At 51.6% G+C, this 17,630-nt stretch overlaps 1 protein-coding gene across 1 annotated transcript in view; it reads right to left on the bottom strand.

Annotated features, from left to right (window-relative positions):
• LOC144493935 (phosphofurin acidic cluster sorting protein 2-like) overlaps nucleotides 1-17,630 on the bottom strand; it is a 410,987-nt gene that overhangs the window by 210,769 nt on the left and 182,588 nt on the right. The window contains exons 11-12 of the mRNA XM_078213510.1: nucleotides 6,593-6,673; nucleotides 5,897-6,015 (exon numbers count right to left, since the gene is read on the bottom strand). Coding sequence (XP_078069636.1) covers nucleotides 5,897-6,015; nucleotides 6,593-6,673 — 200 coding nt within the window. The remainder of the gene's footprint in view (nucleotides 1-5,896; nucleotides 6,016-6,592; nucleotides 6,674-17,630) is intronic.

Here is a 17,630-nt window from a genome sequence, read left to right on the forward strand (position 1 = left end):
ATGGGGAGGTTGGGGGATATGGGTATGTTTGGTGGCGATATGGGGAGGTGTGGGTGGAACATTGGGGGAGGTGGAAGAGGGTTATGGGGAGGGGTTGGGGGATTATGGGGAAGGGGTGGAGGATATGGGGAAGGGGTGGAGGAGATGGGGAAGGGGTGGAGGATATGGGGAAGGGGTGGAGGATATGGGGAAGGGTGGAGGATATGGGGGGTGGGTGTCTGTGATAAGCAAAGAGGGTGACAGTTTGGTAAGTGTGGGAGTTTAAGAGTTAATCCCTTGCCTTAGAGCCGAGTACAGAGAGTGGCGTTGTTGCTGAACCCGCAGTCCAGAGACCCAGGGTAAAGCTCTGGGGATCCGGGTTTGAATCCCAGCACGGCAGGTAGTGAAATTGGAATTGAATAAAAATCTAGGAATTTCATCATGAAACCATTGTTGGAAAAACCCATCTAGTTCACTCATGTCCTTTGGGGAAGGAAATCTGCTGTCCTTACCCGGTCTGGCCTAGAACATAGAACATAGAACAGTACAGCACAGAACAGGCCCTTCGGCCCACGATGTTGTGCCGAGCTTTATCTGAAACCAAGATCAAGCTATCCCACTCCCTAACATCCTGGTGTGCTCCATGTGCCTATCCAATAACCGCTTAAATGTTCCCAAAGTGTCTGACTCCACTATCACTGCAGGCAGTCCATTCCACACCCCAACCACTCTCTGCGTAAAGAACCTACCTCTGATATCCTTCCTGTATCTCCCACCACGAACCCTATAGTTATGCCCCCTCGTAACAGCTCCATCCACCCGAGGAAATAGTCTTTGAACGTTCACTCTATCTATCCCCTTCATCATTTTATAAACCTCAATTAAGTCTCCCCTCAGCCTCCTCTGCTCCAGAGAGAACAGCCCTAGCTCCCTCAACCTTTCCTCATATGACCTACCCTCCAAACCAGGCAGCATTCTGGTAAATCTCCTCTGCACTCTTTCCAGCGCTTCCACATCCTTCTTATAGTGAGGTGACCAGAACTGCACACAATATTCCAAATGTGGTCTCACCAAGGTCCTGTACAGTTGCAGCATAACCCCACGGCTCTTAAACTCCAACCCCCTGTTAATAAAAGCTAACACACTATAGGCCTTCTTCACAGCTCTATCCACTTGAGTGGCAACCTTAAGAGATCTGTGGATATGGACCCCAAGATCTCTCTGTTCCTCCACAGTCTTCAGAACCCTACCTTTGACCCTGTAATCCACATTTAAATTAGTCCTACCAAAATGAATCACCTCACATTTATCAGGGTTAAACTCCATTTGCCATTTTTCAGCCCAGCTTTGCATCCTATCTATGTCTCTTTGCAGCCTACAACAGCCCTCCACCTCATCCACTACTCCACCAATCTTGGTGTCATCAGCAAATTTACTGATCCACCCTTCAGCCCCCTCCTCGAAGTCATTAATAAAAATCACAAAGAGCAGAGGACCAAGCACTGATCCCTGTGGCACTCCGCTAGCAACCTGCCTCCAATCCGAAAATTTTCCATCAACCACCACCCTCTGTCTTCGATCAGACAGCCAGTTACCGATCCAATCGGCCAACTTTCCCTCTATCCCACACCTCCTCACTTTCATCATAAGCCGACCATGGGGGACCTTATCAAACGCCTTACTAAAATCCATGTATATGACATCAACTGCCCTACCTTCATCAACACACTTAGTTACCTCCTCAAAAAATTCTATCAAATTTGTGAGGCACGACTTGCCCTTCACGAATCCGTGCTGACTATCCCGGATTAATCCGCACCTTTCTAAATGGTCGTAAATCCCATCCCTAAGGACCTTTTCCATCAATTTACCAACCACCGAAGTAAGACTAACCGGTCTATAATTACCAGGGTAATTTCTATTCCCTTTCTTAAACAGAGGAACAACATTCGCCATTCTCCAGTCCTCTGGCACCATCCCCGTGGACAGTGAGGACCCAAAGATCAAAGCCAAAGGCTCTGCAATCTCATCCCTTGCCTCCCAAAAAGGGATATATTTCATCAGGCCCAGGGGACTTATCGACCTTCAGTTTATTCAAAACTGCCAGGACATCCTCCCTCCGAACATCTATTTCCTCCAGCCTATTAGCCTGTAACACCTTCTCTTCCTCAAAAACATGGCCCCTCTCCTTGGTGAACACTGAAGAAAAGTATTCATTCATCACCTCGCCTATCTCTACTGACTCCATACACAAGTTCCCACTACTGTCCTTGACCGGCCCTAACCTCACCCTGGTCATTCTTTTATTCTTCACATAAGAGTAAAAAGCCTTGGGGTTTTCCTTGATCCGACCGGCCAAGGACTTCTCATGCCCCCTCCTAGCTCTCCTAAGCCCCTTTTTCAGCTCGTTCCTTGCTAACTTGTAACCCTCAATCGAGCCATCTGAACTTTGTTTCCTCATCCCTACATAAGCTTTCCTCTTCCTTTTCACAAGACATTCCACCTCTTTCGTGAACCATGGTTCCCTCACGCGGCCATTTCCTCCCTGCCTGACAGGGACATACCTATCAAGGACACCCAGTATTTGTTCCTTGAAAAAGTTCCACTTTTCATTAGTGCCTTTCCCTGACAGTTTCTGTTCCCAACTTATGCCCCCTAATTCTTGCCTAATCGCATCATAATTACCTCTCCACCAATTGTAAACCTTGCCCTGCTGTACGGCCCTATCCCTCTTCATTGCAATAACAAAAGACACCAAATTGTGGTCACTATCTCCAAAGTGCTCTCCCACAACCAAATCTAACACTTGGCCCGGTTCATTTCCCAGTACCAAATCCAATGTGGCCTCACCTCTTGTCGGCCTATCCGCATATTGTGTCAGGAAACCCTCCTGCACACACTGTAGAAAAACTGCCCCATCCGAACTATTTGACCTACAAAGGTTCCAATCAATATTTGGAAAGTTAAAGTCCCCCATGACAACTCCCCTGTGACCCCCACACATATCCATAATCTGCTTAGCAATTTCTTCCTCCACATCTCTATTACTATTTGGGGGCCTATAGTAAACTCCTAACAACGTGACCGCTCCTTTCCTATTTCTAACCTCAGCCCATATTACCTCAGTGTGCAGATCCCCCTCGAAGTGCCTTTCCGCAGCCGTTAAACTATCCTTGATTAACAATGCCACTCCTCCACCTCTTTTACCAGCTTCCCTACACTTAGTGAAACATCTATACCCCGGAACGTCCAACAACCATTCCTGTCCTTGTTCTACCCACGTCTCCGTAATGGCCACAACATCGTAGTCCCAAGTACCAATCCACGCCCCAAGTTCATCTACCTTGTTCCGGATGCTCCTTGCATTGAAGTAGACACACTTCAACCCACCTTCCTGTCTACCGGTACCCACCCTTGACCCTGATACCTTCCCCAATACCTCACCACCCTCACTGACTTCCGGACTACAACTGTGGCATGTGGCCTACATGTGACTCCAGAGCCACAGCAATGTGGGTGACTCTCAACTGCCCTCTGAAATGACTGAGCGAGACACTCAGTTCAGGGGCAATTACAGATAGACAACAAATGCTGGCCCAGCCGGCGACGCCCACATCCCATGAATAAATAAAACAAAGCTGCCAGATCCACGATCGTTATGTCTCTTTTAAAGACAGGAAAGCCAATCTCTCCTGTTGGGTAGGGCTGAGTTTTGTTGGACTGGGGCTTAACAATAACCTGGTTTAAACCAGGCTCTGAAACAGCTGAGACACAGAGTATAAAAAGAGTCTGTGTGCAACTAGCCCAGAGAGTGCAACAAGCAAGAGTGTTGAATCATAGAATCCCTACAGCACAGGAGGCCATTCTGCCCATCTCATCTGCACTGACTACCCCACTATCCACCTTGACAAAGAATTCTACCATATTATGGTCACTTACATAAGAACATAAGAAATAGGAGCAGGAGTAGGCCATCTGGCCCCTCAAGCCTGCCCCGCCATTCAATAAGATCATGGCTGATCTGTTAGTGGGTTCAGTTCCACTTACCCGCCCGCTCACCATAACCCTTAATTCCCTTAATGGTTAAAAATCTATCTATCCGTGACTTAAACACATTTAACGAGGTAGTCTCCACTGCTTCATTGGGCAGAGAATTCCAAGGATTCACTACCCTCTGGGATAAGATGTTCCTCCTCAACTCTGTTCTAAATTGACTCCCCTGTATTTTGAGGCTATGCCCCCTAGTTCTTGTTTCCATTGTAAGTGGAAATAACCTCGCTGCTTCTACCCTGTCGAGCCCCTTCATTATCTTATATGTCTCTATAAGATCTCCCCTCAACCTTCTAAACTCCAATGAGTACAGGCCCAGTCTACTCAATCTCTCCTCATAAGCTAACCCCCTCATCTCCGGAATCAACCTGGTGAACCTTCTCTGTACCCCCTCCAAAGCTAATATATCCTTTCTTAAATAAGGGGACCAAAACTGCACACAGTACTCCAGTTGCGGCCTCACCAGTGCCTTGTACAGTTGCAGCAAGACCTCCCTGCTTTTATACTCCATCCCTCTCGCGATAAAGGCCAACATTCCATTCGCCTTCTTGATCACCTGCTGCACCTGCAAACGGAGTTTTTGTGATTCATGCCCAAGGACCCCCAGGTCCCTCTGCACAGTCGCACGATGTAATTTTTCACCGACTAAATAATAGTCCATTTTACTATTATTCCATCCAAAGTGGATAACCTCACACTTACCAACGTTATACTCCATCTGCCAGATCCTCGCCCACTCACTTAGCCTTTCCAAATCTCTCTGCAGACTTCCCGCATCCTCCACGCAATTCGCTTTCCCACTCATCTTTGTGTCATCCGCAAACTTTATTACCCTACACTCGGTCCCCTCCTCCAGATCGTCTATGTATATGGTAAATAGTTGAGGCCCCAGCACCGATCCCTGCGACATGCCACTAGTCACTGATTGCCAACCGGAAAAGCACCCATTTATTCCGACTCTGCTTTCTGTTAGATAGCCAATCCTCAATCCACGCTAACACTTTACCCCCAACTCCGTGTACCCCAATCTTCTGCAGCAACCTTTTGTGAGGCACCTTATCGAATGCCTTCTGGAAATCTAAATATACCACATCCACCGGTTCCCCTCGTTATATCCTCAAAACATTCCAGTAAATTAGTCAAACATGACTTTCCCTTCATGAATCCATGCTGTGTCTGCTTGATTGAACCATTCTTTTCCAGGTGTCCTGCTATTTCTTCCTTAATGATAGATTCCAGCATTTTCCCAACTACGGATGTTAAGCTAACCGGCCTATAGTTACCCGCCTTTTGTCTACCTCCTTTTTTAAACAGTGGCGTCACATTAGCTGTTTTCCAATCAGCCGGCACCTCCCCAGAGTCCAGTGAATTTTGATAAATTACAACTAATGCATTTGCTATGACTTCTGCCGTTTCTTTTAGTACCCTGGGATGCATTCCATCCGGGCCCGGGGACTTGTCTACCTTTAGTCCCATTAGTCTACCCAGCACTACCTCTTTAGTAATAGTGATCGTTTTAAGGTCCTCACCCCCAACAGTCCCATGACCGTCAACTTGTCCCCAAGGGTTCTCTCACAACCAGACTGCCAACTAATCCCTTCTCATTGCACAGTGCCCAGTCCAGGGGGGAGGAACAGTTGTTGGGAATTTAAACAAATGTTCAGGCAGTGAGGGTGTCACTGGCTGGCCAGAATTCTGTCCGTCCCTGACAGCCCCTGAGAACAGTCAGTGGATTGGGAGTATGGGGTGGGAGGGTATGAGCTGATAAGGGGATTAATGAGACACAATGGACAGTGTGTGAGGTGAGGATCTATTTGTCTGAGCATCTGAAAGGAGCTTTCCCCTTGCTCAGCTGCTATTTTCTTACCTGGGGGAGACAATGACCTGCGATTCCGTTTTTGTGATTTTGCCCAGAGGTGGCAGTTTCTCCAGAGACGCTTCCCAGTTATTTCCATCTCCAGCTATCACTTCCTCTTCCTCCAGACCCTGGAGAGGAATCAGAGATAATGCAGCTTCTGCGGACATTACTGCCACTCTGTCAATGCTCCATATAACACAGACTGGACCATCTGCAACAGCACAATCTACACACAGATGAGGTACACCTTTCTCAAACACAACTCACTCTCCCAAACAGATACTCCAATAAGCATCAGACCAACTGCAGGCATTCAGGATGGCATCTCATCCACAACTTTGTAATTAACAATGGGAAAATGCTGGCCTTGCCAGTGACGCCCACACCCAAATGAATTAAAACAGTCTGCGCTACACGGTCCCTGTCAGTCTGCGCTACACGGTCCCCGTCACAGTCTGCACAACGAACGCAGTCCCCATCGCAGTCTGTGCTATGCGGTCTCCGTCACAGTCTGCGCAATGCAGTCCCCGTCGCAATCTGGGCCATGCGCTACCTGTCGCAGTATGCGCCACGTGGCCCCATCGCAATCTGCGCTATACGGTCCCTCTCGCAGTCTGTGCAACGCGGCCCCCATCGCAGCCTGCGCTATGCGGTCCCTGTCGCAGTCTGCGCAACGTCAAAGGTACTCTGGAATATTATACTTACTAGGGATACAGCCTCAGGTGCAGCCTCTTCCTGCAGACTGCTATTGCTCCCATTCTTACTCTCGGCTGGACAGAATTCTGCCTGGAAAGGGAGATGGGCAGCAGAGATATTGCAGTGATTATAAAGTTTAAAGTTAAATCACTGCCAGTACATCTGACACTCCGACAATTTGTAAATTTCATGCTCACCACGGAATGGGCAATATGAATTGGTGAAAATGGAGGTGCTCGGGTCCATGTAGCACACCGGTTTTACACCGGGAAATACAGCTCAAAAACATCATTATTGCCAGAAGTAGGATTGCATTTTCCTGCTGCGTTACTCAGTCACAGGGCACGCGGAGGGGCACAAAGTGGGCTGACAGCCCGTGCGAGAATCACCGTTTCGACCCAGAGTCCAACAGGGGTTGGATGCGTATTTTTAACTCAATAGAAAATGTTGCCCAGATGAGTAGGTGAGGCAGTATATCGCCTTGGCTACACTGACTGGACAGCTTGCACTCATGTTTGTATGTTAGACCCAGAATCTGTAATTCCCTGGGATTCACTTACAACAATCAACAAAAGACATAGAGCGACTGGGGGGGAGTGAGGGTCTGTCAGTTACACAGAGAGAGTGACTGGGTGGGAGTGAGGGTCTGTCAGTTACACAGAGAGAGTGACTGGGTGGGAGTGAGGGTCTGTCAGTTATACAGAGAGTGACTGGGTGGGAGTGGGGGTCTGTCAGTTATACAGAGAGTGACTGGGTGGGAGTGAGGGTCTGTCAGTTACACAGAGAGTGACTGGGGGAGAGTGAGGGTCTGTCAGTTATACAGAGAGTGACTGGGTGGGAGTGAGGGTCTGTCAGTTACACAGAGAGTGACAGGGTGGGAGTGAGGGTCTGTCAGTTATACAGAGAGTGACTGGGTGGGAGTGAGGGTCTGTCAGTTATACAGAGAGTGACTGGGTGGGAGTGAGGGTCTGTCAGTTACACAGAGAGTGACTGGGTGGGAGTGAGGGTCTGTCAGTTATACAGAGAGTGACTGGGGGGGAGTGAGGGTCTGTCAGTTACACAGAGAGTGACTGGGTGGGAGTGAGGGTCTATCAGTTATACAGAGAGTGACTGGGTGGGAGTGAGGGTCTGTCAGTTATACAGAGAGTGACTGGGTGGGAGTGAGGGTCTGTCAGTTATACAGAGAGTGACTGGGTGGGAGTGAGGGTCTGTCAGTTACACAGAGAGTGACTGGGTGGGAGTGAGGGTCTGTCAGTTACACAGAGAGTGACTGGGTGGGAGTGAGGGTCTGTCAGTTACACAGAGAGTGACTGGGTGGGAGTGAGGGTCTGTCAGTTACACAGAGAGTGACTGGGTGGGAGTGAGGGTCTGTCAGTTACACAGAGAGTGACTGGGTGGGAGTGAGGATCTGTCAGTTATACAGAGAGTGACTGGGTGGGAGTGAGGGTCTGTCAGTATTACAGAGAGTGACTGGGGGGGAGTGAGGGTCTGTCAGTTATACAGAGAGTGGCTGGGTGGGAGTGAGGGTCTGTCAGTTATACAGAGAGTGACTGGGGGGGAGTGAGGGTCTGTCAGTTATACAGAGAGTGACTGGGTGGGAGTGAGGGTCTGTCAGTTATACAGAGAGTGACTGGGGGGGAGTGAGGGTCTGTCAGTTATACAGAGAGTGACTGGGTGGGAGTGAGGGTCTGTCAGTTATACAGAGAGTGACTGGGTGGGAGTGAGGGTCTGTCAGTTATACAGAGAGAGTGACTGGGGGGGAGTGAGGGTCTGTCAGTTACACAGAGAGAGTGACTGGGGGGGAGTGAGGGTCTGTCAGTTACACAGAGAGAGTGACTGGGTGGGAGTGAGGGTCTGTCAGTTACACAGAGAGAGTGACTGGGTGGGAGTGAGGGTCTGTCAGTTATACAGAGAGTGACTGGGTGGGAGTGAGGGTCTGTCAGTTACACAGAGAGAGCGACTGGGTGGGAGTGAGGGTCTGTCAGTTATACAGAGAGTGACTGGGTGGGAGTGAGGGTCTGTCAGTTATACAGAGAGTGACTGGGTGGGAGTGAGGGTCTGTCAGTTACACAGAGAGTGACTGGGTGGGAGTGAGGGTCTGTCAGTTATACAGAGAGTGACTGGGGGGGAGTGAGGGTCTGTCAGTTATACAGAGAGTGACTGGGTGGGAGTGAGGGTCTGTCAGTTATACAGAGAGTGACTGGGGGGGAGTGAGGCTCTGTCAGTTATACAGAGAGTGACTGGGTGGGAGTGAGGGTCTGTCAGTTATACAGAGAGTGACTGGGTGGGAGTGAGGGTCTGTCAGTTATACAGAGAGAGTGACTGGGGGGGAGTGAGGGTCTGTCAGTTACACAGAGAGAGTGACTGGGGGGGAGTGAGGGTCTGTCAGTTACACAGAGAGAGTGACTGGGTGGGAGTGAGGGTCTGTCAGTTACACAGAGAGAGTGACTGGGTGGGAGTGAGGGTCTTTCAGTTATACAGAGAGTGACTGGGTGGGAGTGAGGGTCTGTCAGTTACACAGAGAGAGTGACTGGGTGGGAGTGGGGGTCTGTCAGTTATACAGAGAGTGACTGGGTGGGAGTGAGGGTCTGTCAGTTACACAGAGAGAGTGACTGGGTGGGAGTGAGGGTCTGTCAGTTACACAGAGAGTGACTGGGTGGGAGTGAGGGTCTGTCAGTTATACAGAGAGTGACTGGGTGGGAGTGAGGGTCTGTCAGTTATACAGAGAGTGACTGGGTGGGAGTGAGGGTCTGTCAGTTACACAGAGAGAGTGACTGGGTGGGAGTGAGGGTCTGTCAGTTACACAGAGAGTGACTGGGTGGGAGTGAGGGTCTGTCAGTTATACAGAGAGTGACTGGGTGGGAGTGAGGGTCTGTCAGTTACACAGAGAGTGACTGGGTGGGAGTGAGGGTCTGTCAGTTATACAGAGAGTGACTGGGTGGGAGTGAGGGTCTGTCAGTTACACAGAGAGTGACTGGGTGGGAGTGAGGGTCTGTCAGTTACACAGAGAGTGACTGGGTGGGAGTGAGGGTCTGTCAGTTATACAGAGAGTGACTGGGTGGGAGTGAGGGTCTGTCAGTTATACAGAGAGTGACTGGGTGGGAGTGAGGGTCGTCAGTTATACAGAGAGTGACTGGGTGGGAGTGAGGGTCTGTCAGTTACACAGAGAGTGACTGGGTGGGAGTGAGGGTCTATCAGTTACACAGAGAGTGACTGGGTGGGAGTGAGGGTCTGTCAGTTACACAGAGAGTGACTGGGTGGGAGTGAGGGTCTGTCAGTTACACAGAGAGAGTGACTGGGTGGGAGTGAGGGTCTGTCAGTTATACAGAGAGTGACTGGGTGGGAGTGAGGGTCTGTCAGTTACACAGAGAGTGACTGGGTGGGAGTGAGGGTCTGTCAGTTACACAGAGAGTGACTGGGTGGGAGTGAGGGTCTGTCAGTTATACAGAGAGTGACTGGGTGGGAGTGAGGGTCTGTCAGTTACACAGAGAGTGACTGGGTGGGAGTGAGGGTATGTCAGTTATACAGAGAGTGACAGGGTGGGAGTGAGGGTCTGTCAGTTATACAGAGAGTGACTGGGTGGGAGTGAGGGTCTGTCAGTTATACAGAGAGTGACTGGGTGGGAGTGAGGGTCTGTCAGTTATACAGAGAGTGACTGGGTGGGAGTGAGGGTCTGTCAGTTACACAGAGAGTGACTGGGTGGGAGTGAGGGTCTGTCAGTTACACAGAGAGTGACTGGGTGGGAGTGAGGGTCTGTCAGTTACACAGAGTGTGACTGGGTGGGAGTGAGGGTCTGTCAGTTACACAGAGAGTGACTGGGTGGGAGTGAGGGTCTGTCAGTTACACAGAGAGTGACTGGGTGGGAGTGAGGGTCTGTCAGTTATACAGAGAGAGTGACTGGGTGGGAGTGAGGGTCTGTCAGTTACACAGAGAGAGTGACTGGGGGGGAGTGAGGGTCTGTCAGTTACACAGAGAGTGACTGGGTGGGAGTGAGGGTCTGTCAGTTACACAGAGAGTGACTGGGTGGGAGTGAGGGTCTGTCAGTTATACAGAGAGTGACTGGGTGGGAGTGAGGGTCTGTCAGTTATACAGAGAGAGTGACTGGGTGGGAGTGAGGGTCTGTCAGTTATACAGAGAGTGACTGGGTGGGAGTGAGGGTCTGTCAGTTATACAGAGAGAGTGACTGGGTGGGAGTGAGGGTCTGTCAGTTATACAGAGAGTGACTGGGTGGGAGTGAGGCTTTGTCAGTTATACAGAGAGAGTGACTGGGTGGGAGTGAGGGTCTGTCAGTTATACAGAGAGTGACTGGGTGGGAGTGAGGGTCTGTCAGTTATACAGAGAGTGACTGGGTGGGAGTGAGGGTCTGTCAGTTACACAGAGAGTGACTGGGTGGGAGTGAGGGTCTGTCAGTTATACAGAGAGTGACTGGGTGGGAGTGAGGGTCTGTCAGTTACACAGAGAGTGACTGGGTGGGAGTGAGGGTCTGTCAGTTACACAGAGAGTGACTGGGTGGGAGTGAGGGTCTATCAGTTATACAGAGAGTGACTGGGTGGGAGTGAGGGTCTGTCAGTTATACAGAGAGTGACTGGGTGGGAGTGAGGGTCTGTCAGTTACACAGAGAGTGACTGGGTGGGAGTGAGGGTCTGTCAGTTACACAGAGAGTGACTGGGTGGGAGTGAGGGTCTGTCAGTTACACAGAGAGTGACTGGGTGGGAGTGAGGGTCTATCAGTTACACAGAGAGTGACTGGATGGGAGTGAGGGTCTGTCAGTTACACAGAGAGTGACTGGGTGGGAGTGAGGGTCTGTCAGTTACACAGAGAGAGTGACTGGGTGGGAGTGAGGGTCTGTCAGTTATACAGAGAGTGACTGGATGGGAGTGAGGGTCTGTCAGTTACACAGAGAGTGACTGGGTGGGAGTGAGGGTCTGTCAGTTACACAGAGAGTGACTGGGTGGGAGTGAGGGTCTGTCAGTTACACAGAGAGTGACTGGGTGGGAGTGAGGGTCTGTCAGTTACACAGAGAGTGACTGGGTGGGAGTGAGGGTCTGTCAGTTACACAGAGAGTGACTGGGTGGGAGTGAGGGTCTGTCAGTTACACAGAGAGTGACTGGGTGGGAGTGAGGGTCTGTCAGTTATACAGAGAGTGACTGGGTGGGAGTGAGGGTCTGTCAGTTACACAGAGAGTGACTGGGTGGGAGTGAGGGTCTGTCAGTTACACAGAGAGTGACTGGGTGGGAGTGAGGGTCTGTCAGTTATACAGAGAGTGACTGGGTGGGAGTGACAGTCTGTCAGTTATACAGAGAGTGACTGGGTGGGAGTGAGGGTCTGTCAGTTACACAGAGAGTGACTGGGTGGGAGTGAGGGTCTGTCAGTTACACAGAGAGTGACTGGGTGGGAGTGAGGGTCTGTCAGTTACACAGAGAGTGACTGGGTGGGAGTGAGGGTCTGTCAGTTACACAGAGAGTGACTGGGTGGGAGTGAGGGTCTGTCAGTTACACAGAGAGTGACTGGGTGGGAGTGAGGGTCTGTCAGTTACACAGAGAGTGACTGGGTGGGAGTGAGGGTCTGTCAGTTACACAGAGAGTGACTGGGTGGGAGTGAGGGTCTGTCAGTTACACAGAGAGTGACTGGGTGGGAGTGAGGGTCTGTCAGTTACACAGAGAGTGACTGGGTGGGAGTGAGGGTCTGTCAGTTACACAGAGAGTGACTGGGTGGGAGTGAGGGTCTGTCAGTTACACAGAGAGTGACTGGGTGGGAGTGAGGGTCTGTCAGTTACACAGAGAGTGACTGGGTGGGAGTGAGGGTCTGTCAGTTACACAGAGAGTGACTGGGTGGGAGTGAGGGTCTGTCAGTTACACAGAGAGTGACTGGGTGGGAGTGAGGGTCTGTCAGTTATACAGAGAGTGACTGGGTGGGAGTGAGGGTCTGTCAGTTACACAGAGAGTGACTGGGTGGGAGTGAGGGTCTGTCAGTTATACAGAGAGTGACTGGGTGGGAGTGAGGGTCTGTCAGTTACACAGAGAGTGACTGGGTGGGAGTGAGGGTCTGTCAGTTATACAGAGAGTGACTGGGTGGGAGTGAGGGTCTGTCAGTTACACAGAGAGAGTGACTGGGTGGGAGTGAGGGTCTGTCAGTTACACAGAGAGTGACTGGGTGGGAGTGAGGGTCTGTCAGTTATACAGAGAGTGACTGGGTGGGAGTGAGGGTCTGTCAGTTATACAGAGAGTGACTGGGTGGGAGTGAGGGTCTGTCAGTTACACAGAGAGAGTGACTGGGTGGGAGTGAGGGTCTGTCAGTTACACAGAGAGTGACTGGGTGGGAGTGAGGGTCTATCAGTTACACAGAGAGTGACTGGATGGGAGTGAGGGTCTGTCAGTTACACAGAGAGTGACTGGGTGGGAGTGAGGGTCTGTCAGTTACACAGAGAGAGTGACTGGGTGGGAGTGAGGGTCTGTCAGTTATACAGAGAGTGACTGGATGGGAGTGAGGGTCTGTCAGTTACACAGAGAGTGACTGGGTGGGAGTGAGGGTCTGTCAGTTACACAGAGAGTGACTGGGTGGGAGTGAGGGTCTGTCAGTTACACAGAGAGTGACTGGGTGGGAGTGAGGGTCTGTCAGTTACACAGAGAGTGACTGGGTGGGAGTGAGGGTCTGTCAGTTACACAGAGAGTGACTGGGTGGGAGTGAGGGTCTGTCAGTTACACAGAGAGTGACTGGGTGGGAGTGAGGGTCTGTCAGTTATACAGAGAGTGACTGGGTGGGAGTGAGGGTCTGTCAGTTACACAGAGAGTGACTGGGTGGGAGTGAGGGTCTGTCAGTTACACAGAGAGTGACTGGGTGGGAGTGAGGGTCTGTCAGTTATACAGAGAGTGACTGGGTGGGAGTGACAGTCTGTCAGTTATACAGAGAGTGACTGGGTGGGAGTGAGGGTCTGTCAGTTACACAGAGAGTGACTGGGTGGGAGTGAGGGTCTGTCAGTTACACAGAGAGTGACTGGGTGGGAGTGAGGGTCTGTCAGTTACACAGAGAGTGACTGGGTGGGAGTGAGGGTCTGTCAGTTACACAGAGAGTGACTGGGTGGGAGTGAGGGTCTGTCAGTTACACAGAGAGTGACTGGGTGGGAGTGAGGGTCTGTCAGTTACACAGAGAGTGACTGGGTGGGAGTGAGGGTCTGTCAGTTACACAGAGAGTGACTGGGTGGGAGTGAGGGTCTGTCAGTTACACAGAGAGTGACTGGGTGGGAGTGAGGGTCTGTCAGTTACACAGAGTGACTGGGTGGGAGTGAGGGTCTGTCAGTTACACAGAGAGTGACTGGGTGGGAGTGAGGGTCTGTCAGTTACACAGAGAGTGACTGGGTGGGAGTGAGGGTCTGTCAGTTACACAGAGAGTGACTGGGTGGGAGTGAGGGTCTGTCAGTTACACAGAGAGTGACTGGGTGGGAGTGAGGGTCTGTCAGTTACACAGAGAGTGACTGGGTGGGAGTGAGGGTCTGTCAGTTATACAGAGAGTGACTGGGTGGGAGTGAGGGTCTGTCAGTTACACAGAGAGTGACTGGGTGGGAGTGAGGGTCTGTCAGTTATACAGAGAGTGACTGGGTGGGAGTGAGGGTCTGTCAGTTACACAGAGAGTGACTGGGTGGGAGTGAGGGTCTGTCAGTTATACAGAGAGTGACTGGGTGGGAGTGAGGGTCTGTCAGTTACACAGAGAGAGTGACTGGGTGGGAGTGAGGGTCTGTCAGTTACACAGAGAGTGACTGGGTGGGAGTGAGGGTCTGTCAGTTATACAGAGAGTGACTGGGTGGGAGTGAGGGTCTGTCAGTTATACAGAGAGTGACTGGGTGGGAGTGAGGGTCTGTCAGTTACACAGAGAGAGTGACTGGGTGGGAGTGAGGGTCTGTCAGTTACACAGAGAGTGACTGGGTGGGAGTGAGGGTCTGTCAGTTATACAGAGAGTGACTGGGTGGGAGTGAGGGTCTGTCAGTTACACAGAGAGTGACTGGGTGGGAGTGAGGGTCTGTCAGTTATACAGAGAGTGACTGGGTGGGAGTGAGGGTCTGTCAGTTACACAGAGAGTGACTGGGTGGGAGTGAGGGTCTGTCAGTTATACAGGGAGTGACTGGGTGGGAGTGAGGGTCTGTCAGTTATACAGAGAGTGACTGGGTGGCAGTGAGGGTCTGTCAGTTATACAGAGAGTGACTGGGTGGGCGTGAGGGTCGTCAGTTATACAGAGAGTGACTGGGTGGGAGTGAGGGTCTGTCAGTTATACAGAGAGTGACTGGGTGGGAGTGAGGGTCTGTCAGTTACACAGAGAGTGACTGGGTGGGAGTGAGGGTCTATCAGTTACACAGAGAGTGACTGGGTGGGAGTGAGGGTCTGTCAGTTACACAGAGAGTGACTGGGTGGGAGTGAGGGTCTGTCAGTTACACAGAGAGAGTGACTGGGTGGGAGTGAGGGTCTGTCAGTTATACAGAGAGTGACTGGGTGGGAGTGAGGGTCTGTCAGTTACACAGAGAGTGACTGGGTGGGAGTGAGGGTCTGTCAGTTACACAGAGAGTGACTGGGTGGGAGTGAGGGTCTGTCAGTTATACAGAGAGTGACAGGGTGGGAGTGAGGGTCTGTCAGTTACACAGAGAGTGACTGGGTGGGAGTGAGGGTCTGTCAGTTATACAGAGAGTGACTGGGTGGGAGTGAGGGTCTGTCAGTTATACAGAGAGTGACTGGGTGGGAGTGAGGGTCTGTCAGTTACACAGAGAGTGACTGGGTGGGAGTGAGGGTCTGTCAGTAATACAGAGAGTGACTGGGGGGGAGTGAGGGTCTGTCAGTTATACAGAGAGTGACTGGGTGGGAGTGAGGGTCTGTCAGTTATACAGAGAGAGTGACTGGGGGGGAGTGAGGGTCTGTCAGTTACACAGAGAGAGTGACTGGGGGGGAGTGAGGGTCTGTCAGTTACACAGAGAGTGACTGGGTGGGAGTGAGGGTCTGTCAGTTACACAGAGAGTGACTGGGTGGGAGTGAGGGTCTGTCAGTTATACAGAGAGTGACTGGGTGGGAGTGAGGGTCTGTCAGTTATACAGAGAGTGACTGGGTGGGAGTGAGGGTCTGTCAGTTACACAGAGAGTGACTGGGTGGGAGTGAGGGTCTGTCAGTTATACAGAGAGTGACTGGGTGGGAGTGAGGGTCTGTCAGTTACACAGAGAGTGACTGGGTGGGAGTGAGGGTCTGTCAGTTACACAGAGAGTGACTGGGTGGGAGTGAGGGTCTATCAGTTATACAGAGAGTGACTGGGTGGGAGTGAGGGTCTGTCAGTTATACAGAGAGTGACTGGGTGGGAGTGAGGGTCTGTCAGTTACACAGAGAGTGACTGGGTGGGAGTGAGGGTCTGTCAGTTACACAGAGAGTGACTGGGTGGGAGTGAGGGTCTGTCAGTTACACAGAGAGTGACTGGGTGGGAGTGAGGGTCTATCAGTTACACAGAGAGTGACTGGGTGGGAGTGAGGGTCTGTCAGTTACACAGAGAGTGACTGGGTGGGAGTGAGGGTCTGTCAGTTACACAGAGAGAGTGACTGGGTGGGAGTGAGGGTCTGTCAGTTATACAGAGAGTGACTGGATGGGAGTGAGGGTCTGTCAGTTACACAGAGAGTGACTGGGTGGGAGTGAGGGTCTGTCAGTTACACAGAGAGTGACTGGGTGGGAGTGAGGGTCTGTCAGTTACACAGAGAGTGACTGGGTGGGAGTGAGGGTCTGTCAGTTACACAGAGAGTGACTGGGTGGGAGTGAGGGTCTGTCAGTTACACAGAGAGTGACTGGGTGGGAGTGAGGGTCTGTCAGTTACACAGAGAGTGACTGGGTGGGAGTGAGGGTCTGTGAGTTATACAGAGAGTGACTGGGTGGGAGTGAGGGTCTGTCAGTTACACAGAGAGTGACTGGGTGGGAGTGAGGGTCTGTCAGTTACACAGAGAGTGACTGGGTGGGAGTGAGGGTCTGTCAGTTATACAGAGAGTGACTGGGTGGGAGTGACAGTCTGTCAGTTATACAGAGAGTGACTGGGTGGGAGTGAGGGTCTGTCAGTTACACAGAGAGTGACTGGGTGGGAGTGAGGGTCTGTCAGTTACACAGAGAGTGACTGGGTGGGAGTGAGGGTCTGTCAGTTACACAGAGAGTGACTGGGTGGGAGTGAGGGTCTGTCAGTTACACAGAGAGTGACTGGGTGGGAGTGAGGGTCTGTCAGTTACACAGAGAGTGACTGGGTGGGAGTGAGGGTCTGTCAGTTACACAGAGAGTGACTGGGTGGGAGTGAGGGTCTGTCAGTTACACAGAGAGTGACTGGGTGGGAGTGAGGGTCTGTCAGTTACACAGAGAGTGACTGGGTGGGAGTGAGGGTCTGTCAGTTATACAGAGAGTGACTGGGTGGGAGTGAGGGTCTGTCAGTTACACAGAGAGTGACTGGGTGGGAGTGAGGGTCTGTCAGTTATACAGAGAGTGACTGGGTGGGAGTGAGGGTCTGTCAGTTACACAGAGAGTGACTGGGTGGGAGTGAGGGTCTGTCAGTTATACAGAGAGTGACTGGGTGGGAGTGAGGGTCTGTCAGTTACACAGAGAGTGACTGGGTGGGAGTGAGGGTCTGTCAGTTATACAGAGAGTGACTGGGTGGGAGTGAGGGTCTGTTAGTTACACAGAGAGTGACTGGGTGGGAGTGAGGGTCTGTCAGTTACACAGAGAGTGACTGGGTGGGAGTGAGGGTCTGTCAGTTACACAGAGAGTGACTGGGTGGGAGTGAGGGTCTGTCAGTTATACAGAGAGTGACTGGGTGGGAGTGAGGGTCTGTCAGTTACACAGAGAGTGACTGGGTGGGAGTGAGGGTCTGTCAGTTATACAGAGAGTGACTGGGTGGGAGTGAGGGTCTGTCAGTTACACAGAGAGTGACTGGGTGGGAGTGAGGGTCTGTTAGTTACACAGAGAGTGACTGGGTGGGAGTGAGGGTCTGTCAGTTACACAGAGAGTGACTGGGTGGGAGTGAGGGTCTGTCAGTTACACAGAGAGTGACTGGG

Source organism: Mustelus asterias, chromosome 5 (assembly GCF_964213995.1).
Source record: "Mustelus asterias chromosome 5, sMusAst1.hap1.1, whole genome shotgun sequence".
In the NCBI taxonomy this organism is placed as follows: Eukaryota; Metazoa; Chordata; class Chondrichthyes; order Carcharhiniformes; family Triakidae; genus Mustelus; species Mustelus asterias.